The 23,910-nt window shown below is 52.3% G+C and overlaps 2 protein-coding genes across 2 annotated transcripts; one reads left to right on the forward strand and one right to left on the reverse strand.

Annotated features, from left to right (window-relative positions):
• Positions 1 to 474: 474 nt before the first annotated feature.
• MVB12A (multivesicular body subunit 12A) lies at positions 475 to 4,429 on the reverse strand. The gene is made up of 9 exons (XM_037028618.1): positions 3,958 to 4,429; positions 3,770 to 3,868; positions 3,545 to 3,641; positions 2,392 to 2,518; positions 1,897 to 2,016; positions 1,713 to 1,822; positions 1,403 to 1,464; positions 1,013 to 1,069; positions 475 to 841 (listed from the first exon to the last, which is right to left on the reverse strand). Exons 1-9 carry the CDS (start codon positions 4,039 to 4,041, stop codon positions 779 to 781), a joined length of 819 nt encoding a protein of 272 aa, XP_036884513.1. The 5' UTR covers positions 4,042 to 4,429; the 3' UTR covers positions 475 to 778.
• A 15,915-nt stretch (positions 4,430 to 20,344) lies between these two features.
• BST2 (bone marrow stromal cell antigen 2) lies at positions 20,345 to 22,894 on the forward strand. Its single transcript, XM_037028898.1, has 5 exons — positions 20,345 to 20,717; positions 21,531 to 21,606; positions 21,870 to 21,951; positions 22,219 to 22,352; positions 22,583 to 22,894. The coding sequence occupies exons 1-4, from the start codon at positions 20,409 to 20,411 to the stop codon at positions 22,331 to 22,333; spliced, it is 582 nt and encodes a 193-aa protein (XP_036884793.1). The 5' UTR covers positions 20,345 to 20,408; the 3' UTR covers positions 22,334 to 22,352; positions 22,583 to 22,894.
• The last annotated feature ends 1,016 nt before the right edge of the window (positions 22,895 to 23,910 follow it).

Here is a 23,910-nt window from a genome sequence, read left to right on the forward strand (position 1 = left end):
TACTGCAGAGTGAGGGTCGGCCACTCGTATCCACAACACAGTGGAGGAAGACAGATGCCCAGAACAGCTTTCTGGTCAACAGCAGGCTCTGGGTTCTAATCCCAGCTGTGACCTTAGCAGTCCCCTGCCTCAGTTTCCCTACCTGTAAAGTGGTGACCAAACAGGGGCTTCCCACTGGGTTGTGGGAGGGTTTAGTGAGACCCCTTGTCTCAGCTGTGGGGACATGGTCCCCAGGATAAGTGGTAGCTGTTACTACTGTTACTGTTTTGCAAGGATAGAGGAGTAGGGTGGGGTCTTCTTTATGGTCTAGAATCCTGGGTCAGGCCCTCACTGAGCCCAGTTTCCCATTCTGTGGAATGGGAGTAGCAACCGTACAACCTTCCCTCCAAGATTATACCTGCCTTTTGAGTGCATGGCTGCCCTGGCTTGTACAAGGCAAAGGCCACGAGCCACACCCAGGGCCAGGGTCAGTACTCCAGACAACAGTCAGCCCAGTGTTTATTGCCAAGGGGACGGCCGTGTGGCCTCCGGGCACCAGAGTTTTGACACAAATGACTTGAAGGCACTGGTTTCCACCGAGGCCCCACCCCTGCCCTACAAGGGCTGGAGCAGGAGGCCCATCACCAAGCAGCCAGGTCAGCCTCCGCCAGGGTGGCAGCTCCCCACGAAGCTGAGGGTCCAGAATGCCCTGCGCTGCTAAGGTCCCCAACATGGCCAGGGTGGTGAGTCACCAGTCGGGGGGGGGGGCAGCAGTCTCTTCCTTGGAATGGTAAAGGGGCTACGACACGCTGGGGGGCAGACGTGCAGCTGCTGTCTTCTCCACCACGAAGCCGTAGTTGTACTGGGGGTGGGAGAACACAGAGCGAGGGAGGGGCTGTGGGGGGAGCCGTGAGAAACGGGGGATAGAGCCTGCAGCCCTGGTGAGGTGGGGTGCGGTTAGGGAAGACCGAGGTGGCCTGGTGGGGGCAGGGTCCTAGCACCCCCCACCTTTCCTACGCGCCCCTGCACCTACCTCCTCTTCAATGTCCGCCAGCGACTTGATGGTAAGATCAGCAAAGGCAGAAAAGGCCTGGCGGGCAGGGCAAGTCAGTCTTGGGCCCAGACCCCCACCTGAAACCCCCATTTCCTCATCTCCAAGGAGGGCCACCCTCAATGTGCCTGAACATCCCCTCCCTCTTCCTGACACAGCCACTAGCAACCAGCACCCAGCTGCTGTTCCTGACTCCCTCATTCCAGAGAGGCCCTCCAGCCCCCACCCCTTGGCCTCCAGCCTCCCTCAACCCAGGAACGTGGGCCTCAGGGCTGGGGGGCTGGGTGCATAGCTGATAGTCCCTGTGTCCCCGAGTTAGAAAGGCGAGGGGCAGGGGTAGATGACCCAGTCTTCCCTGGGGCACAGACTCACCAGAGGGCCACAGCCTTTGCCTTCAAATCGGGGGTGCAGCGTGAAGGGAACCCCATCCATGGCTGAGGAAAGCACAGGCAGAGTGGTGGGTGGTGGAGGTAAGTAGATGAGGAGCAGGGTGTTGGGGCCTGGGTGCTGCCCACCCTACCCCACTCCAGAGGTAAACCCAGCCTTCTCCCTTCCCCCTGCCCAGTATTTACAGAATGGAGCCAGGTGTGGTTCCAACCTTGACCCCACCCCTTCTGGGCTATACAAACTTTTGGCCAATCACACCCTACCCTTAGGCCTCAGTTTCCTACCCTGCACTCACCTGAGATGCCGCCGTAGAGGTTGGAAGCCTCATAGATGGAGTCACTCCTCCGCAGGGTTGAGGCCCGAGAGCCCAGTCTTGACAATGTCCCCTCCGGGAAGCGTCCCTTGCTGGTAGCAAAGGGCCAGCCCAGGTCAGGCCTGATCCCGCATTACCACCCTCATCCCTAAGCCCAAGGACTCACCTGGACTGGCCTGGTGGGTCCAGGGAGAGGCCCTGTATGTCCCGGCTGAGACTTCGGGGCTTGGGCACTGGCCGAGGGGCCTTTGCCTTCTTGCACCAGATGGCAAAGCCACCCATGTCCCTAGATGGGAGGCAAAAGTGGGGAGGGAGTTCTGACTCAAGGTGCAGCAAGGGCTGAGAACAACTGCCAGGAGAAGAAAGGAGGAACCCCTGCCATTTGGGGAATTTTCCTTTCAGCATCTCAGCCCGCATCTGAAGCAGCTGCCGAGTCCCATCACTACACTGTGTACTTCAGACACTCCAACTTATTTACCCCTCAGGACAACCCTACAAGACTAGTGCAGCTGTAGCTGTCCTCATTTTGACACGTGGAAACTGAGGTACAGAGAGGTGGCAGAAGAGACGGGAGGCCTCAGGACCGTCCCTGAGGGTCAGAAGCATATGTATGGGAGTTGGAGGGCAAGGGAGGAGGCCAGAGGCTGAGGGGAAGCCTTACCCTACTCGAAGGTATCCAGGCACTGTCTTGGCCTTCCCACTCAGCCGGATGTCAAACACCGCTGTGTCCGCGGCCCCCAGGGGCACCAACTTCACACACATGCGTTTCTTCTTGGACATGGAAGCCTCTGGGAGTGGGGGGAGTGGAGTGAGAAGACAGAAAAAGCAAGGAAGAGATCCAAAGATGGCTCCAAGATGATGGTTGCCAGGGCGCTATTTAAGGCAGGCCCCTGGATGGTGCCAGGGCAACGGTTAAAGCATGAATGACACAGCCACAGGAGGGAACTCCACACAGCTTTTAGGAGCCATTGAGGCGGGCTCATCCATGTGCGCCACAGCGAGGATGGGTAGCTGCGGAATCAGACAGAACTGAGTGCCCATGAGGCACAACTCACCCAAGTGCCAAGCCTCTACCCCCAGCCTCCAACATCTGCTTTTGTAGGGCTCATGAGGCCTACAGATAGTTTTTACAGTTTTACAGTTTTAAAGGGTTGTGGAAAGAAAACAGAATGTGCCATAGACATTTGCCACAGACCTGACCTGCAAAGCCTAAAATATTGACTGTGTGGCCCTTTACAGGAAAAGTTTGCTAACTCCAGTATCAATAGATATACTCTGAGAATCAAATATAAATGACAAGACACAGTGGAAGGCAGGGAGACCCAGATGGTTAGAAAGCAGGGTGGTCAGGGCTGGAAGGGCAGCTCCCAGGCTACAAGGGCCAAAACGGACGGGTGGGGAGAGCCAAGTATTAGCTAAGGGTGGGAGGGATTTGCTGGGGGGGGGGGGGGGGGGGGGGGGGGGGGGTCGTTGCGAAGTGTGCAGAAGCCTGGAAACAAACAAAAAAAGAACTGCGCGTGGTTCACAGCTTGGCTACGGTGTAAGAAGACGTGTAGCACTAATGGTAATAAAACAGGCCGCTGTTGTTTCTTTAGGCCAGAGATTGTGCCAATTACACATTTCTACACAGGGCAGGGCCCGTCATCCGGCCCTGAAACAGGGCTCCGAGTCCTCAGCTAACCCTGTCACTACGCAGTGCACTGAGGGGGTGGCCCAGGAAATCTTGTGCCTGTCACCCCTCCATCCCTCTCCCGGATCCTCCCTGCAGGGACGTGCACGCGCTCCCCACCCCCAGCCTCCGACGCGGGACTCACTGGAGTCCAGGGGGTCGCAGACCGGGGAGAAGCCCGGCGGGAGGGGGCTTTTGTCCACCAGGACTTGGATATCCGTCACCACGTTCTCCTGTGGATTCTGGGGGTTGGGATGGGGAGAACACAGCAAGAGTCACCCAGGGGCGGGGACGGAGTGCCTGGCGTAGGGCCCCGCGAGTGGACAGGAGTGGGCAGATCCCAGGGTTCCCTGAGGTAAGCGTCCCTTACCTCCAGGCTGCCCAAGGTACTGAGGCACAGGAAGTAGCCAGATTTCTGCGCGAAACTCTTGCCGAAGCTGGCGGGCGCCCCCTCTACTGTGCAGGATATCTATGGCGGAACGTGGGTCAGCACCTGGCTGCTGCCTTTCCGAAGCCGCCAATGACCCTGTTCAACCCCTGACCCCCGGTGCAGCTCACCGCACTGAACCCCCGCGGCGGGGGCGCCGAGGCCGAGGACCAGGCCAGGCCAGCCAGCGGCGCCCCGTCGGGCCCGGGATCCATCTTCCAAGCCAAGCACCGGCGACGGTGGAATGCCTCGGGCTTCCGAGCAGCCACTCGACGGGGGAGTTCAGGTAGGAGGCCGAACTACAACTCCCGGATAGCCTTCGAGGGTGTGGCTCATAAGGCTGTGGCTCATGAAGCGCCGTGTGCGCGTGCCCGGAGGATTCTCTGGCCAATCGCATGGGGATGCGGAGTCACGGCCCCGACGCGTCGTCCAGGTGCACCCGTGAGCAGAGACGTTTGCGGAAAACTGTCTGTCTTCCTTCTCACGCCCTCCAACTTCCGCTGGAAATGTTCCGGCTCAGCGCCAGCTGAGCGCCAGGACTCGCTAGCTCCAAGCCAGAACTACGTTCCCCAGAAGCCCTTGCGTCATCAGCATTGTAGAGGAAGGGTCTGGATGTCCAGCGAAATTTAAGGGAGAATTATGGAAAACCCACAATTCTAGTTCCGGGAAGTCATATCAAAGGAAACATTTATGGGTTATGTAGCAACTATGAGAAATACGGACCACCATATGCCATGAAAACTTGAGGACTTATTCACAGATACAATTAGTTGTTTAAATGAGATATAAACGCATTTAACATGGAAACATACTTTTTCATCTCCCTGGGGAAAATATGGAAAATTAAGGAATATGATATGATATGATATGATCTATTCTCCTATATTTTCCAGTTTTTTTATAGTATCATGGGTTGGCCCGCTGCCAGTTTTTGTTTTGTTTTGTTGTATGACCTGTGAGGTAAGAATGGTTTTTATATTTGTAAATGACTGGGGTGGGAAATCAAAAGAACAGCCCTGGCCGGATTAGCTCCGTTGGTTAGAGCGTCGACCTGAAATGCTAAGGTTGTGGATTCCATCCCCCATCAGGGCACATACAAGAAACAACTAATGAACGAAATTAAGTGGAACAACAAATCAATTTCTCTCTCTCCCTCTCTCCCCCTTACCCTCTCTCTCTGAAATCGATATTTTTAAAAAGAAAAAGAACATTTAGTGACATTTGAAAATTGTATGAAATTCAAAAGTCAATGCCCATAGGAAACGTCCTGGAAAAGATGACCCAAGAATGAGATACAGAACTGAACAAACCACGGGTTCCCCTTGAAGTATCCCATTAGTCTCACTGCTTAAGAAAAACATTGATCCCAAACCTCAGGAGTTTCCCACCTGAAATCTGAAATGGGCCCCTGTACACAGAGGTCAAGTGGAGATGAATCCACTCCAGATTGTTAGGTGTCAGTTTAATAAGCCAGGGAACTTGGCCACTGTAAGATGAGTAGATCTCCACACCGCCTGCCGGAATCTTAAAAGTTTATATATAGAGAGACCTGATCTGGGTTCAGTCATGTATACATCTGGACAGTCCCAACAACACATTACTCTCTTAAGTCTGTGCATTCATTAGCGAGCAGACAAGAGGCCATCCACGTGGCACCCTGGTGAATGACCAACAATTAATGCTGGAAGGGGCAGGTTTTTATTTACAGTTTTCCAACCTTGGAGGGGCTCAGAGCACTTATGCTCAGAGCCCTCTTTTCCCATGAGACCCAGTACTTCCCTTGCTCCCACTACACTGCAAGCCAAAAGCCACAAAAGTTCCCCATCTCCTTATCTGAATTTAAGCCGTCTGCGCAAACAGCCAAGCAGCAGCTCTCTCCTTCAGGATCTGCAGTACAGTGTCATCAGCCCCCAGGTAATAGTCCAGGAAAGCATGTGCCGTGATGCACTGGATCGTGGTGAAGTTCAGGAAAAATATAAGTCCTGAGAGTCCAGGTAGAGTCTGGGTTTGCAAGCGGGAGTCTTTGGAGTTGGCTAGAGCAGGCACGACCAGAGCAACAACATGTCTCCTTCGTCACTACACCAGGCTACATGGCTGGGTCCTGACTGCAAACTACATAGTTGCTTGCTTACTCCTCCCTCTCACGTTGCTGCTACATTATTCCTCCTTCATGGCTCTTCTACTATCTTCTAAGCCGAATGGCCGAAAATCCCTCATGGCTGCTTAGCCTTCGTTTAAAGCCTGACCCAGAGCCTCCTGAGTGACCTCGTCTCCAACTCCCATAATGAGCTGCATTTGCCAGTTTTCTGTATAGTTGACATTTGTCCTGCCACCATCCCCAGTCAGGGCAAGTGTGACTCAGTGATCCAGGGGCCTCCGCCTCCCCTGGCTAGTATATAGTCTAAAAGTCATGCCCGCCTTGCCCCAAGGCAGTAGTAGCACAGCTATTAAACTGGCCTTTGTTATGAAAAGAACCCTAAGCCCATCGCATTCTCCACCCTCCCAACCAAGGGCTATGGGGGCTTTCTCCAATATTCCTGGGGGTACCCCTCGCCCTGTACCCCATTACACATTGAAATGGCTCCTAGTGTGAAAACAGTGGGCAGAGTGTACACCCCAAGGACAGGAGTGGGTGGTGAGCCTCTGATTACCCTATTCCACTTCAAAGGTCAACTGCTAATCACATCTTGTTGATGACTTCCTCCAACATCCCACCCCGTGTGACCATCTCTTAGAATCTTCTGTGTTCCCCCTTTTCTGCAGGGTGCCCGACTGATCAGCACGGGCTCATTTAGCAGCCACGTTGCTGCACTGGGGGCCGATAACACAGCAACAATGCGGGTACCTGCAAGAGAACACACAGATTAAGATAACGATTCCTCAAATAAGTAGCAATTTCTTCCACTAAGAGCCCCATGCTATGAACCACTGATTCATTAAGTCCCATAGGCTGGGGACCAGACCATTCAGGGCTTTTGTTCACTTGTGTCCTCATGTGATTTAATAAAAGTTATACATAAGCAGATTTATCAGATATGAACACACAACATTCTGCTCCCATAATGGCACTGAGGCAGTGATAATGTTCAAGTCCATTCTATTTTGGAGGACAGCTTTTCTCCTTATGAGACAGGATAGTAAAAAGCTACAAGAATTTCTAGGCAAGTGAAATGGGGAAACTGAAACAAGAAAACTAAACAAAGCCAAACAGCCCTGGCTGGTGTGGCTCAGTGGATTGAGCCTGGGCCTGCAAACCAAAGGGTCTCCAGTTTGATTCCCAGTCAGGGCACATGCCTGGGATGTGGGTCAGGTCCCCAGTGGGGGGCGTGGGAGAGGCAACCACACATTGGTGTTTCTCTCCCTCTTTTTCCCTCCTTTCCCCTATCTAAAAATAAATAGATAAAATCTTTTCAAAAATAAACAAAACCAAACAGTTGAGCAATTTACAACCAGTTAATGAATCTTATCTTCTCTAACCTTATCTTCCCTAACCAGAGAATACTGACCTCACTGGCCATAAACCCTGAGCACCCAGGGAAGAGAGGAAGAGGGTTTCTAAAGCAAACACAGATAACACTGGAACAAAGGAGCCAGCTTGGGCAGAAGCTACAGACTTCTTTTTCAGCTCCTCCTCCCAAGAGAAACAGCGTGTCTGTACTTCCCCTAGGAACTTCCCCCACCAAATTCCTACATTTTCTCTATATAAACTTGCTTCTGAAAGCTCAAGGGAAGGTGGGTGTTAGGGGTTTCACCTGCCACCTTCTCAAACTGCTGGCCTTTGGTAATAATAAAAGCGCATGTATAACCCAATCCCTGTCTCTGCTTTTTGACTGAGCAGTGGGTGACCAGGCAGCAGGAACCCCAGACTCAGCTGCCCTCCAGTTTCAGGTACAGACAGTTCAGTGCTCAGTAAAGACAAGCTCGGTCAGCTATTATTTCAGGCTTGCTGGGCGCGCGCTTCCATGTGTGCTGTGCTGTCCTCCAGGCCGATGGAGGGAACACAGATGGCAGCCACATGATCGATCGCACTGTCACTGGAATGGGATGGAGCTGGGGTGGGTCTGCCCCCGGGATGGTTTGGGATGTGCAGGTTCTTGACTCCTGCAGGAAAAATTTCAAGACGTGAGTCAAGTGAGAGTAAATTTATTCAAGCTTAGATCAGTGAGGCGAAAGGAGGGCCCTTGGAGACAGGGCTCGGGGTAAGCCTGGGACCAGCTGTCACTGCCCGCTGCTGCCCTGATGGGAAGTCTCATCTCATCGGAAGCCTTACAGTTCAGGATAAAGAAAGCAAGAGTATGCTCCCGAGGGAAGGGAAGGGGTGCGGGCGCACACAGGCGAGGGCACAAGCTGGCGCTGAGGGTTTTATCTATTTTCTTTAGGTGGCAATTTTGTTGAGAACTCCCATGGGAAGATCTCAACAGAATATTCGTTAGCTTTCCAGGTGTGTCCTTGAGCATGGATGCCTCAAAATGAGCCTGGCCAGTTTCGCCCCTGTCTCGGATGAAAGGGTCAGGCCAGTTTCCCAGCCCACTGGACTGCCCCTGACCCAGTTATTCCTTCCGACTCGCTTGGAACCCTGAGGCATCCACCTGGAAGAACAAGAGACTAACTGCTCCCCTATCCCTTCACAAACCCCGTGCTTTTTCTTTGAAAAACCCCATTCTTGCCTCCCCCCCCCTCCCCCCGCCCTGCGAGGTGCTGAGGTTGATCCCAACTCAGCTGGCCGGTAAGCGCAGCATCAAATAAAGGCCCTTGGATCACATCATCCGGTTCCTCCCGCCTCTATTTCTCTCACATTTCTAACATTGGATTCATCTGGTCCCCTGACTAGGGTGACTTAAGCCATTGCTCTTGGGTAGTTTTGGCTGGGGAGGAGAGATTTAACCCATCTGCCCCTGGATGTCTTTGGTTAGGGAGGGTAGGGTCTTGTGGTCGATCAGCTGGCTGGGCATGGCTCGGCCCTTCGTTCAGCTATTTGTCTCAACTTCCTGATTTCACTTGCCAGGGAATTTTCTTAGTTGCACCAATCTGTCTCAGTCCCTGTGGGAAACAGAACGTGCCCTCTGGGCCTTGAGGAGAGAGATCCGTAACTTTTACAACCATGGGCGGACTCTCCTTCCTGGAGATGGGTGGAAGTTCTCACCACAAGGTGCTGTTCCTTTGTGACAGGCTCCACCTGCTGGAGCCCTGGGTGCACTGCTGGGAGCCGGTGCTCTGTGGGGTGTATCTGGTTTCTGCACCCTTCTGGAGTTGGCACCAAAATGCCAGGGGCACTCTCTCCTGTTGTCTCGGCCACAGCACCCAACTCATGTCTTCTGGAGTCACAGACACATGAATTCAGACGACAGCCCTGCTTGGGTGATGCCCAGAGTTTCCATCGGCTTCATTAGTATTTTTTCTCCTCAAAGGTAGCTTGATGTTCTCCTCTCACCAGTCCCACAATGTCCTTTCTTATTCCTTTTTCTTTTTTTTTCTATTTTAATCCTCATCATAGATTATGTTTATTGACTTTCGAGAGAAAGAAAGGGAAGAGAGAGGAAAACATCGGTCAGTTGTTTCCGATACGCACCCTGACCAGGGATCGAACCCACAACCTTCCGGCGTATGAGACAACATTCCAACCAGCTGAGCCACCTAGCCAGGGCTCACACCTGTCCTTTCTTTACCAGGCAGTATACGGGAAAATAAAAGTCCTCTAAAACTCTCAAATTCCTACAGAAACCTGCACCTATTACATGTTCTTGGGCGTTAGGTAAGCCTGCGCCTCATCAGTCACAGCCTCTGGGACAATGAGCATCTTACCCAAGCGGGCAACTCCCAGAAACCTTCTGGTGGTGCCTGGGCCTTGAGTCTGCTGTGGATTTGCTGCCCAGCCTCCCACTCACAGATGTCCCAGCCGAGTGTGCAGAGCGCTCAGCACCAAAGGACACATACCCTCACGTGTCCACGTGGTTAGCATGACTGCCCGTTTTCCTGAGGTAGGGAAGGACAGGAACAGGTCACAGGCTGCCATCTCATGACATCATGGGGCCGTGCAGGTAGCTGTGGGGAAGCACTGGAAAGGTCTACTATTGTTTCTCCCACATGAAGGCAAAATTATGTTGAGACTTGCCAGCCAGGGATAGGCTGAAAAAAAGCATCTGTCAAGTCCAGTACAGCCTGGTACCCTCACAGGATCACGGTCAAGGTATCCAAGAAGGTGGCAGTGTTGGGCACAGCCTGTGGATGGGGGCCGATGCCTTTTCTGTTCTCAGGAATCCACAGTCACCTTCCATGAGCCAGTTGGCATGTCTACAAGCCATACCAGGCTCTTCAAAGCAGTATGGGCAGCGCTTACACTGCCCACTGGGACAATTCTACGATAGTCTCTCCCATTTCCTTATGCCCTCTGCCCTATACTATATGGTTCTGTAAATGCCACTCTACACAAAGGTGGTAGGCTTACTGGTTCCCAGTCTCGCTTCCCCTCAGAGGGGGAAACTGGTTTGTTCACTCTGACCTGGAGGCAGAATTCACCAACAGAGGCTGAACAGGCTTGCAGAGTTTGACCTTCGGTGTATCACTGCCCCAAATGTTCGGTGGTATGGCAGAGACAAAAGCCTCATATTCTTTTTTGTTGTTGTTCAAGTACAAACAAAAGTGTATTTAGAAAATTACAGAGGTCATTGAAGTGAGCTAGCTGTGCTGTGAGGGCTCAGGAAACAAGTTACAGAGAAAAAAGGAGAAAGTGCAAGGATGTAAGTGCCTGGGGGGGGGGGGCAGTCTCCAATCNAAGTGAGCTAGCTGTGCTGTGAGGGCTCAGGAAACAAGTTACAGAGAAAAAAGGAGAAAGTGCAAGGATGTAAGTGCCTGGGGGGGGGGGCAGTCTCCAATGAGCTTCAGAGAGAGGGAGCTGCGGGGTGGGGGTGGGGGAGCAGAGAAGAGGGTGGGGAAAGGCACCTGTATGAGTGTTCAGCTAGAGCTGCAAAACCTCATATTCGTGGTGCAGCCACTGTGGAAAACGGTATGGAGGTTGCTCAAAAAGTTAAAAATAGAGCTGCCAGCCCTGGCTGCTGTGGTTCAGTGGATTGAGTGCCAGCCTTCAAACCAAAGGGTCACGGGTTCCATTCTCTGTCAGGGTGTTGACAGGAGAGACCTGGTTCTTCTTGCTGACGTATGTAAAGAATTATAGATCAGCAAAGCCATTAGGGTGGATTCAGTTTACTAGTGATCCATTTCCATGGTGGAGAAGGGGACTAGCTAGAATGGGGCATGAAAGGCAAAGTTTCAGGGCAATGCAGGGCCCAAAAGTAAGAGGAGCTGAAGACCAGGGCAGCAAGCCCCCCCCCCCCGGGGTGGCCTGAGGCTGAGAGGCCAGGGGCCCAGTGGCCAGAGAGCCAAGAGCATCCAGAGTGCCCCAAGCCCCAAAGAGAGAGAGAGAGTGAGCAGGTCTTTTGTTCTGAGAACTTACGTAGTCAGTGGGAGAGGAGAAAAAAGTTACATGTTGATTAACGGGTAAATGTGGTGCCAGCTTCCCTAGGGGAATGTGACTACCCAAACTTAGGTATGTGTGGGAGTCTGTTAACCTGAATCCTTATCTTGCTCCAGACTCCATTTGTTCATCTTGTTATTCAAACAAATGCATGACAGGAGGCAGTTAATTAAATTCGGGGCACTTTCTAAAGGTATTTATGGATTCTTCCTGTAAGCATTAGGGACTCCCTCGTAGGACAGATAGTGACCAGAGGTGGGCAATTAACCAAAGTTGTTTTATGGGTTTCTTCTTCGGGCACCATGGACCCTCTCCCGTATTCCAAGCCCTGGGATGAAAGCACAGTTTCAAGGCTTTCTTTCCCAGATAGTGGAAACGCTACATAGAATTTCAAGGACTTCCTTTCTGTCTTGCCAACATAGCATTTCCTGTGGTGTCGGAACCTGGCAATATTATCAGACCAGGCTCGGGACTGCTGAGTTAGCGTATAAGACTTGTCTCCCTCCTCCTCCCTGCCTCAGTTTCCTATTCATTCTACCCAGGTGATAAAGGCATTTCCTGGCAACCAGGATGCTGCACACTGACCACTAACAACAGTGCAGTCTCACTTCCCACACTGTCCCTGCCTCCAGGACACAGGCCTGGGTTGCTGGCCAGGTCCCCAGTAGGGGATGCACAAGAAACAACCACACATTAATGTTTCCTTCTCTTCCTTCCTCCCTTTCCCTCCCTCTAAAAATAAATAAATAAATAAAATCTTTAAAAAAATAGAGCTGCCGCATGATCCAGCAATCCCACTTCTGGGTATTTATCCAAAGAAAACAAAAACACTAATTTGAAAAGATATATAAGTCATCCTTATGCTTATTGCAGTATTACTTACAGTCAAGATAAAGAAGCAAACTATGCACTTATCAATAGATGAATGGATAAAATATGGTATATATATATATATATATGTATACACACAAAGAAATATTAGTCATAAAAAATGAAATCTTGTCATCTGTGACAACATGGATGGACCTGGTCGACATTATACTGAGCGAATAAGTCAGACAGAGAAAGAGAAATACCATACGGTTTCACCTATACTTGGAACATGTAAAACAAAACAGAAATAGAACCATAGATTAGAGAACAACCTGATGGTTGCCGGGGCGGAGAGGTGGGAGATAGGGGGAAAACCTCATTCTCAGGGCGGAGAATGCCCAATTTGCCGCATGGAAGGGACCTTCCTGCCACAACCACTATCCCTCTGCAATCATCAATGATGCTGAAGGGGCCAGAAAACTTCTGAGGGTCACCGTGTATTAGCATACACTTGGCCCCAGTGTCCACCAGAGCTGCATCTTTGTTTATTTCTGGGGACTAGCAAATAATGAACTCTATTTGAAATAGGCTGAGCCTCCGCTGGTAAGTTTGGAGTTCCCATCCGTTGCCCGCAAACCCTGCACCCAGTCAGCAGCCAGACAGAGCAGGGCCAGCAACTGCAAGGTACACTTTTACTTCGAGCAAGGAAACTTTCTCACCCCTAAAGGATGTGTGACCCTACCTTCATAATAATTGCAAAAAACACACCCTTAGGTAGGGATTTAAGATGCTCATGGGGCACGCGACGCGCAAACAAGCACGCAGTTGTAGTGCGCAGGCGCAGGCGTTCGCGCCTCTACACACTCTCAGGTCATCTTTCCCCCTCGGCTTCTTTAACCCTGCTCTCCGCTTTCGCTCAGGGAGCAGAATTCTTTCCCCCGGTGAATGCTGTCTGCTTCGCATGCACGAGCTATGACAAACCTCAGGCCTGAGCTCTCTTCCACGTGGCGAACTCTCTCGGCTCCCACGTCAGGAGTCTCGCCAAGAACCCCACACGCTGGTGACACATTCGCTCCCAACCGCCCTCACCTGGGAGCGGCCTGGGCCGCCATCCTCTACCCGGAGGCGTCCACGCTGATCCTGAATCGGACAGGAGCCGGTGGGGCATCGGGGAGGAAGGTGGGGCAGGTGCCTTTAGGCTTTAAGGCTTCGCACAGGCTGACCAACACCGCGGCGGGTGTCAGTCTACCTTGTCAGGGGCGGTCCCCGCAGTGCACGGAGCAAGAGCAACGAGGACCTTTGGGACACCTTTTGACAATCCAGCGTGGTCCCTCGCTGTCAGCCCTGCCAATTGCCTAGTGACAATGTGCTCAGGACAATATGCTTACCGGGGATGCCCTTGGAAGGGCCCTGGAGCGCCCAGAACCGCAAGTCAGAACCCTGGGACGCGGACCAGCCTCCCCCCCGCCCCCCCCGCACCGACATGAGTGGGGCAGCGCCCCTCGTGGGCTGTAAGAACTCAGAGCTCAGGCCGTTGGCCCGGGAGCTTTGTGGTCTCACAGGTCCCGCTCGGAGCCCAGAGGTCCACTCCACCGGATGAGTGTCGCCCCCGCAGCCTCCCCGCAGCCGCCCCGCAGCCGCCTGGCGTGAGACCTTTGCCCATCCCTCCATCCACAGACTCGGCCAGTAATGTGGGCTTCACCCAGATGCCTGCTCTGCTCGCTCTCCCTTTCTTATTTATTTTATTATTTTTTAAATACTCACCTGAGGACATTTTCCATTGCTTTTAGAGAAAGGAAAGGAGAGAGAGAAACATGGATGGGAGAGAGAAGCATTGATTGGCTGCCTCTTGTATGTAGGGGACCGGGGCTCAAACCTTTTGGTCATGAGACAACACTCCGACCCACTGAGGCCCCACCAGCCAGGGCGGCTCCTCTTTCTGTGTGTAACTCTGCTGGCTTTTCGAGAGGTCTCCCCTAATAAACCTGGCATTGTGGAAATGTTACTGGAGAAACTCCTAGAAACTTCAGTTCTTCTCGCAGATGCAGTAGAAAATTACAGATCAGCGAATCCATTAGCGTGCCAGTAGGGTTTATTGGTGATCCATTCTCATGGGAGAGAATGGCGTAGCTAAGGTTGGGGTGGTGGGGGTGAGGAGGCTGAGCAGGCAAAAGCAGGGTAAGGGTGGAAGGAAGGGTGGCCTGAGAGTCAAGAGAGAGTCCTTTGTTCTGAGGACTTACCCAGTTGGTGATCGGCCGAAGATGTTACATGTTGACTGACAGGTAAAGGTGGTGCTATTTTTTTCCCCAGGGGGAACGTGACTACCCAAACGAAGGTATGTGTGGGTTTCTGTTAGCCCAAATCCTTATCTTGCTCCAGACTCCATTTGTTCATCTTGTTGTAAAACACGTACATGACAAGAGGCAGTTAATTAAAATTGGAGCAGTTAGTTACCCAAAGTTACTTATGGGCTCCTCCTGTCGGCATTAGGGACTCCCTGTAAAACAGAGAGGGACCAGAGGTAGACATTAAACTAAAGTTGTTTTATGGCCTCCTTCCTTTGAGTTCTGTGGACCCTCTCCCCGCTTTCAGGCCTTGAGGTGGAAGCACAGTTTCAAGGCTTTCTTTTCCCGACATTGGAAACAATACATAGAATTTCAAGGGCTCCCCTTCTCCTGTGTCAGCCTGGTGTTGCTTGTGATGTTGGAACACCTGGCAATGTTATCGGACCAGGCTCAGGACGCCGAGTCAGGGGGGAGGCATGTCTCCCTCCTCCTCCCTGCCTCGGTTTGCTATCTATCCAACCTCACAGAAAAACACAAATGTGTGTGAATGACTCCTTTTGGGGGAGTTGCCTTGCTCAGGGCAAGCAATAGAAGTTCAAACCACATTTGATTTTACCTAACACTTTACAGCCGATTGAGCTAGACTTCGGCTTCTGAAGCTCCCTCTCTGTCTCAGGGTTTGCCTGTGCCTGTTCCCAGGGCTTGTCAGTTTCCCCCAGGTCAACAAGTGCCGCGGTCCAGCCGCAGCTCATCTAAGGGTCCTCAGGTGAGAGTAGGCGTCGGCGCTGGGTAACAGGCAACTACACAGCTCAAAGGCAGGTGAAGCACTGTTCCGTTTATTGCAAGTACAAGCTGATTTTTTATATTTTCATTTTTGGCATAGATTAACATTTACAGGTGTATAGCATGATCAGTTAAGCAGAAAAAATCAATACAAAGGTAACCAGGAAAAGTACAAAAGTTCCCATGGTTTCAATTATGTTAAACAAAAGTTATTTTGACCAGGAAAACCATTAATCAGACAATTTGAAATAGTTCTATGTATACAGTTTGAATGTCTTATTGTTTATTAAAGTTCTCAGAAATTGTCATGGGCAACAGGTATGCTTAGACCGAGCAGAGGATAGGAAATTCATTATAAGCCTTTGTAATATCTAACTTAGCTATCTATCTTGCTGTCTAAAATGTTTTTTGTATACTGAGGACTGTAACTCCTTGGTAGTTGTTTCTATGTGCTTAGTTTGTAATAGCTAACCAGCTTCTTCTGTTTTTATGCCTGTCTAATTCTAATTGATATATATTCCTATTCAAGGTAAAGGAGGGGCTGTTACTCTAACAACTCTTTGACAATCAGGGGCTATTTTCTAAAGGGGTTTTTGCTATTCTATGAGGCAGTTCTGTGGGAAAACATATTTTTCCCTGAACTGTTCTTTCTTGGGTGGCTTTCACAGGAACAAATAAGTAAAGTACGATGCCTTAATTCAGCCAGGGTGATATTGCTTAGGACGTGAGCCAACGGTTGTTTTTTCTCTGAGAGTGGTCATTAATTCTAGGAGATTCCAAATGATCAGAAGTGTAAAGGTTAGAATACTAAGAAACAGTAAGAATAAAAGCAACACCATATATCCACTAATGCCACGTCCGTCCTGCTGGAAAATGCTTCTGTGAAGCCTTTGTCCCCAAGTCGTGACTGTGTCAGCCGACCTGGTTAGCACTGAAGGTGGCAAACAATGCATTGTCCAAACCTTCTGTCCTATGCATGGGCTCAGAGTGGATATCCCTATCCCTTACCGGGTGCTGGGGGAAGACTGGAATATCTTGATGTTCATTCCTGCAATGAATGTGACCCAATCAGGGGCCTCAAAACAGGGGCGTAGATGGCCGGTATCATTCACAGCTACCCAAGACTTTATTGTTCCCCCTGTAAATCTTCAAGGTCCACTGTGACTGATCCAAGGTTCCTGTGCCCAACACTTCAAAAGAGGCTGTAGCGCAGAAGCTCCCAACTGGGGGGCTGCTTAAATGTTTGTGATATTCTGAAAACAAAAACCAAAAAAACCACCCTGTGGCCCAGCAGATGTGGGCATGCTGTTTACCACTCCCATCACCGGGGCAGCAGCACAGCAGCGGGGCAGGGAGAGACAGACCTCGCCCTCCTGCGTCTGCAAGTTACAATCCATTTCAAAACAATGCACATTCCTTCTGGCCGGCCCTCAGTTATGGGAGGGGGAAGGGCCTTGTATTGACCCCTCAAAGGCCAATAATCAACATCAATCAGAATTTGGAATAAGGAAAGGGTTATTGATCGAGAAGATGCCAGCTTGAGAAGATGGGGGACCTTAAAGCTCCTACAAATCCATCTTAAGAGAGCCCAGAATTCAGGCTTTTTTTATATTAAGAGAAGGGAGAAGAGGCAAGAGGTGTGTGATGCCGGGGCTCCAATGGTGGCCCAATACAGACACCTCTGACTCTCTCCCAGGATGGAGCCCTGGGTCTCCATTGACTCCTCCTGATCTGATTTGGTCTTGAGGCTCCTTCAAATCTTTGCCAAAAGCTCAAGAGGAACAGAATTCTTCTAAGAGTCGGCCTGTCTGTAGCAGGAGCTATTTATCCGAGACCATGGGAGACCCGCAGGCTAGAAATAAGACAGAGTCAGCGCACTTCATCGAGTCAGGGAGGCCCCGAGCATGGGCGAAGCCTCCCTGCAGATTAAATACCCCCACCTACACGGGAGTTGTTACCTGGCCCTGAGCCTGTCTGCCTAGGGGTGGGGAGTGCCTGTGAAGGAAGGAGTGGAGGAAGGAGACTGGAATGGATGTGGCCTTTGTCTGGAGGCTTTTATCTCTCTCTTGCTGGGGAGGTTTTCAGTAAAATATACATCAGTTCTCGAGGAGTGACCTTTTAGGGTCTGGCTTCTGCTGATTGGTCAGTGACAGGGCAAGGATCTTGAGTGATCGTAGTTGGTTCTGGCATTGCCCACCTGGTTTGACTGCTTTCCAGGGAGGAAAGGTTACCCTGGGAGGTCCTTGGTCTTTTAAATTGATTTTACGTATTTATTTTTAGAGAGAGGGGGAGGAAGGGAGAAAGAGAGGAAAGAGGAGGAGAGAAACATCGATGTGTGAAAGAAATGTAGGTTGGGCCCTGGCTGGTGTAGCTTAGTGGATTGAGCGCAGACCTTCGAACCACAGGATGGCGGTTCGATTCCCAGCCAGGGCACATGCCTGGGTTGCCAGCCAGTACCCAGCAGGGGGGGCACGAGAGGCAACCATACATTGATGTTTCCCTCTCTCTTTCCCTTCCCCTGTAAAGATAAATAAAATAGTTTCTTAAAAAGAAAAGGAACATAGATTGGTTGCCTCTGACATATGCTCAAACTAGCGATCTTTTGCTTTGCAGAATGACGCCCAACCAAATGGATTGTGCTGGTCATGGCAGGGCAAGGTCTTTGGTTTCCCAGTTTTGTCCGCTGCTAGGGACTCGGGGGCCTTTAGCCCTTGTGACTATCTGCACCTACCTGTAAATTGCTTGGCCATGTGTGCAGCATTCTGCAAGTTTCCCCATTCCACTTGCCAAGGAATTTTCCTAGCTTCTTACTGTCCGGTCTCACGCTGAGAGCCTTAAACCCCCTGAGAACCAAGCAGGTGCTGCCAGAAGGGTGTGTGGTGACATGACTCATTTCCTCTGCATCCTGCAGCTCAGAGGAAAGCCACTCCCCACACATCCCGGAGTTGCACTGCCCACACCTGTACACTTGCCTGGCTTTTTGCTGGAAGCTAGTTGCTATGTCAGTAACCTCGGTGGGAGCATATTCTATCAAGCCCACTTCCTGAATTGGGGGGATGGGGCTGTTATTGCTGGTGAAGGGAACAGAGTTCACCACCCCAAAATACGCCTTTGGAGATATGGACTATTCTAGGCTGGCTATTTTCAAGAAACAAAAGACTGAGGAAGAAGCTTTGTTCTCCCCCCTAACTGCCCGAAGGGAATTTAGAAGAGGCCCTGCTCTAGGCAGGGTGAGCCATCACAGGGCACTATGGTTCAAGGTGAACTAGGCGGTGGACAGAGAGGGGCCTGGCAAGGCCTCTGATCGAAGCCCTTTGCTGAGGCAGCCCGCCACGTGTTTGTGTGCCACATACTTGTTTGCCCACCTATGCATGAACTGCCTTCCTCTCCTTTGAAGTCCCAAACCACAACCCCTTTCTCCTTAGCTCCAGTGTTTTTAGAGAGAGGGAAAGGGAGAAAGCGAGGGAGAGAAGCACCTATTGGTTGCCTCTTACACACCCCCAAACTGGAACCCAGGCCGCAGCAACCCAGGCGTGTGCCCTGACTGGGCATCGAATGGCCACCCAGTTCTCAGGCAAGTGTTCAGCTCCCTGAGCCACACCAGCCAGGACTATGCATTTATTTTTAGAGAGAGGGGAAGGGAGGGAGAGGGAGGGAGAGAAACATCCACGTGCCAGAGAAACATCAATAGGCTGCGTCTCACACACCCACACGGGTTCCTGGCCCACGACCCAAACATGTGCCCTGACGGGGAAATTGAACCTGTGCCCTTGCTGTTTGCAGTACAACGTCCATCCCACTGAGCTACAGCAGTCCTATTCTTATGGCACAATATAAATAAGTAATAAAGTTGTCACACGTAACCAAGTTGGTTGTTTTCTCCTGTTAATCTCTCTCACGTTAATTTGATTATCAGTATAGCCAGAAGGATTTAGAAAGGTGGAAAGAAAGGCATTTTTACACGCCCACACTGTGCTTTTGCTTTTCTTGGTGTTAAGGAGTCCAGTGGCATGGGCACATCCTCTGCTTCTTCATCAATGGGCACGACACCCTCTGCCCACTCTCGTCCCAGGCAGGGCACCTCTGAGCCTCCCCATCAGGCTTTGTCACAGGTGCGTGGGCCTTAACCTAAGCGAAACCCAGAAGAATGGTGGCGTAACTATTCCAGAGGGGAAATCACAAACCTTCTGTTTGCAGGGCTGGGACTCGAGTGAGGTGAGCAAGGCACTCACCTTGGCTGCAAACTTTAGGTGGGGGAGCAGGCGAATGTTCTGCTGTCGCCCCCATCGTACGGCTATGGAAACTGAAGCTGAGGGGAAGTGGCTTGTCCAGAGTCCCATGTGAAGGAAGGCTCTTCACACACAGTCTCAGCGTCTCCCCCACAGCTGTGGTCCCAAGCTGACCCTCAAGTTTGAAGGCCAGCAGAGCGCAGCCCTAATAAGTCCGCTCTCCCCGCGGTTGTGTCTCTGCACTGGGGGTCCTGGTCTGGGAGGGAGGCTCCTGCTCGTGGGAAACACAAGCCCCCCGCCCCGTGGGCTGGTTCAGCAAGACCGTCCCCCATCCCTTGTCGTTTGGCTGTTGACTGGCTTTTGCGCAGTCTGGGCAGAGAAACGTCCCTCCTCTGACACCCTCTATGGCTCCTTATGGTCCCTTTGGACACCACAGCAGGGATGCTAACCGAACCCTGCTGGGTCACTATGGAAACCCCTGAACACAAAACCCAGCCTCTTGGGTCATACCCTGGTCCTGCCTGCCCCCAGTCCACCACTCATCCCTCAGTCTCAGTTTCCCCACCTGGGGACTGGACACGACAGCCTGTGCCTCCTCAGGCCCCAGCACACAGGAACACGAGGCTGGCATGCCCTCAGCATTCAGCAACTGCATTTCTGGCCCTTGGGAGCACAGGAGAAGGGCAGGGAGTTGCGGAGGGGTCTCCCGGGCAGCGCCCCTTGCACAGCAGCTCATGTGCTAGCACCTGGCCCAGAAGGGCCAAAGCCAGAACTTGGCAGCAACAATCTGCCTCTTTCCTGGAAACCAAAACTGAAAGCTAAACTTTTCTTTCAGATGATCCATTCAAAAATCTCTAGGTCAGGGGATTGTTTTAGGACTTTCCATTGGTCAGAATAGCTCCTATGCTAATAAGGAGGCAGATCCAGCCTCTTAGAAAGTTTCAGCTTCTTTCGGACTCCCACCTACAACCCACACTCCCTACAACCCGGGGCAGATCTCTATGACATCCACTTTTTACCGCTATATCCCTTTGCCCATGGGTGAAAACTCAAGGGAGCTAATGCTGGGGTACTACAAGCTGCCAAGGTGGCTGTGGATCCTGCTGCCCCTGCTGGCCCTACTTGTGGTGGGCCTGTTAGTGGCCATGACCATCCTCGCTCTGCAGGCTTACAGCCCGGCTTGCAAGGATGGCCGCAAAGTGGAGCAGGAGTGTCGAAACTCCACCCACCTCCTGCAGAGCCAGCTGACCCAGACCCAGGAAATCTTACTGAAGACTGAGGTCCAGGCTGCCACCTACAACCAGACTGCGGTAAGCAACCACCACTTCTAAAGAGGGCCCTGTGCTTGGGGGATCCGCCCACAGTCTAGGTGGAGATCCAGACGGACCTTGAAACTGCCCCAGGGACCCTATATCGGGAACCTGAATTTCCCCACCAGAGTTTGGGGATCTCTAAACTCTCTTTGGGGTGCCAGTGTGGACGGGGGCCTTAAATTCCCCAGAGCGTCCAAATAAGGGACCTCAGTATCCTAACTAGGATGTGGTTGAATCTCCAAACTCCAGGGCATTGGTCTGGGGGAGCTAGAAGCTCCCCTCGGGCAGAGTCTTGGGGCAGTAGGAATCCCCTCTGGGGGTCAGGATGGGAAGTCACCAGACCCTGAAGAAGGCAGGGCCCTTGGCACTTCTGCTGCACCCCAGGGAGGCTGAAACTTCCACTTGGGTCTTGATACGAGGGGCCTGGAAACTCCCACTGGACATCTTGCGTGGGTTCAGAAACCCTGTGTTCTGGGTTTGAATAAACCTCTAAATCTTCTTGGACAATAGCCCAGGGGATCTGGAAACTTATTCTAGGGTTTGAGCCTGGGGAGCCCCCAAATTCCTATGGGGGGCTAAAAACTCCTATTGCAAGCATTGCACCCTTAGCAGTGTCCGTGAAGATTGTGGCCAATCTTCAAGGAGGGAGAGAGGTACAGGGAAGGTTGGAGGGGACCTTGAAAGGTATTTGGACCTGAGCTCCTCTGACCCCAGAGCCGGGGGAGGGGTTCAGGTCCCAGAGACAGCAGCCCACCCCACCAGGGACAGAACCCCAGAGTCCGACACCGCCACTCTTCTGCCACATTCCAGGTGACCCTGATGGCTTCCCTGAAGGTGGAGCAGGCTCAGGGCCAAAAGCTACAGGAGCAAGTGCAAGAGCTTCAAAGTGAGGAAAATACAAGGCCCGGGTTTTACTAGTGGGGCTTGGAGGAGCAGGGCAGGTATTGAAGAGGAAGGAGAGGGAAGGTCCCAGGGTTGGGGTCAGGAGAGAGGGTTGGGACCAGAAGCCAGTGGAGGTGGGCAAGGGACATGTCAGGTTTCCAAGGTGCATTCAGGTAAGGGTGGGGCTTGAAGTGGGGGTCCTGTCCCAAGTTGGAGCCAGTTGAGGGGTGTGGCCACCATGCGGATACGCCCTCTGTCCCCTACTAGAGGAGATTAAGACATTGAAGCAGAAGCTGCAGGACACAACCCAGAAGCTGCAGGACACAACCGCAGAGCTGAATCAACTAAGGTGCGGACCCTCCACAGCTATGCCCCCCTTAACCTTCTAGTCCCACTCCAAGCCCCAAGATCTACTTGACTCTGGAAATTCCCATTGCTCTGGGGACAAAGTTTGAATTCCAGCCTTGTCCCTCGATTACCCAGCCGTGAGTGGCAGCTGCCCACTCTCCTCCCTAGGCACCCAGTGGGAAAGAGGGCAGATTCTGAGGGGCGGTGAGCCCAGCACTGGTGCAGCCAGACCCGATGCCTGACTGAATTGCCCCCATCTCCACCTCAGAAAAGATCATGAAAGCTCCGGCTGTGGCAACGGCCCCACCAACTCCAGGAACACCCTCAGCCTCTCTGTGGTCACTATGCTCCTGACCCTGAGCCTCCTGGATCTGCTGGCCTGAGGTCCCAGGGAGTCGGCAGGTAAGGGGAGGGGAGCTGGAAGGGGTGGGAGAGAGTCACAGAGTCAGGGCCTGGGGAGGTGGCCTGCCTGCAGGGTGGAGGGCTGGGCACAGAGGAGAAGGGTCTTTGGGAGGGACTCAGGAACCTCCGTGAGGAGGGAGGGCTCCAGGAGGGGACGAAGCTTATGGAGGGGCCAGGTCCCATGTTCTGTCCGCAGTTCTGCCCTGAGTCCCCCTTATTACATCTTTTAGGTCACAACCTGGACTGGTTCCGGCTTTTCTTCCCTGACCTGGCCAGCTTTGAGGGGCCACACAACAACACAGTTGGGGGGCAGGGGACAGTTTGAGGGGAGTGGAGGAGGGTTCGGGTGGCAGGGGATGGTTCATGGGGCAGCCTTGAGGGTGGAGAAGCATTCGAGTTGGCCCAAGGCTGCCCCTTGAAAATTGGCAGGTCATGGAGTGGGGGACATGACCTTTTTGTTGTTTAGCATTCTGGAAGGTCACTTTGTTCTGGAGTCTTTGGGTACCAAAAAGTAAACATTCCTTTTGGGGGGAGTGACCTTACTCTCAAGTTCCTGGCCTATTGATGTCTACACCCAGCCTTTCTTGCTCCAGAATGTTCCCAGAAACCCACCGGGTTTGGGCAGGTACCACTCCACTGCCTACCCAGCCCTATTCTCCACTGGGATTATCCTAAAGGACCACACACTTGTGTCAGTGCTCACTGAATGCTCAGCACTCCACTGTCATCTCCACATCAGTCTCCGGATGCTCACGGTGCCAACGAGGAAACACAGGCTATGACTAGAAGGTCACCTTGTCCAGTTCCCAATCCGCCCCCAGCACACCCCCCCCCCCGCCGCCCCCGGCAGAAAGTACAGGGCTGAGATTCAAACCTGGTTCTGCAGACACGCCCACACCAAGCATTTGTCACAATGTACCTTCCTTCTCCACACTCGCAACTTTTTTCCCCTCCAAACTCCTACTCATCCTGTAGAATCCCGCCTCCAGAATCTCTCTGCTTCTCCAAAATGGAAGGCCACGGTCCTGATGACCCTTCACCCACTCTCTGGGGTCCACGTCCCATAATCCCTTCCTTCTCTGTTATCTTCCTTCCTCCAAGTTTTCCTGGAATCCCAACTATTGTCCAAGCAACTTCCTGTCATTTGCACTGAGGCCAGGACCCTTGAGTCTGTCCAGAATTCTGCACTGCCCTCAGGTCCTGCAGTCTCCAGACCAGTGGTCAGCAGACTGCCGGTCTGTGGCTTCTGCTGGCCCCCCAGGGACCCCCCCCCAAACACCATCTCTGTCCCCTGACCCTCCTGTTCTCCGCTTCCCCTTGGTCACCACTCTCCAGCCTCCCCAACCCTTTCTCTCTGCATGGACCTTGTCAGTTTCTTTCCTGCCCCACTGTGACATTTGAGGGCAGGCAGACTGGCACTATCCACATTTGGGCTGGAATGTTCTCCGTGGTGGGGGCTGTGCTGGATGGGTAGGATGTCATGCACTATATGCCTGGCCTCTACCCATTAGGTGCCGTGACCTCCTACCCCTGACTGTGACCCCCCACCTGGCCTGTA

Source organism: Sturnira hondurensis, unplaced genomic scaffold, assembly GCF_014824575.4.
Source record: "Sturnira hondurensis isolate 20B ecotype Veracruz unplaced genomic scaffold, ASM1482457v3 Scaffold0020119, whole genome shotgun sequence".
Taxonomy (NCBI): domain Eukaryota; kingdom Metazoa; phylum Chordata; class Mammalia; order Chiroptera; family Phyllostomidae; genus Sturnira; species Sturnira hondurensis.

Excerpts from the sequence above, each read along its gene's own strand:
- MVB12A (XM_037028618.1), bottom strand. The coding sequence starts at position 4,041 with ATGGATCCCGGGCCCGACGGGGCGCCGCTGGCTGGCCTGGCCTGGTCC. Across the intron at positions 3,869-3,957 it reads CGCCGCGGGGGTTCAGTGCG|ATATCCTGCACAGTAGAGGG; the intron begins GTGAGCTGCACC and ends GTTCCGCCATAG. Across the intron at positions 1,823-1,896 it reads GACCCACCAGGCCAGTCCAG|CAAGGGACGCTTCCCGGAGG; the intron begins GTGAGTCCTTGG and ends CTTTGCTACCAG.
- BST2 (XM_037028898.1), top strand. The coding sequence starts at position 20,409 with ATGACATCCACTTTTTACCGCTATATCCCTTTGCCCATGGGTGAAAAC. Across the intron at positions 21,607-21,869 it reads GCAAGTGCAAGAGCTTCAAA|AGGAGATTAAGACATTGAAG; the intron begins GTGAGGAAAATA and ends GTCCCCTACTAG. Across the intron at positions 21,952-22,218 it reads GCAGAGCTGAATCAACTAAG|AAAAGATCATGAAAGCTCCG; the intron begins GTGCGGACCCTC and ends TCTCCACCTCAG.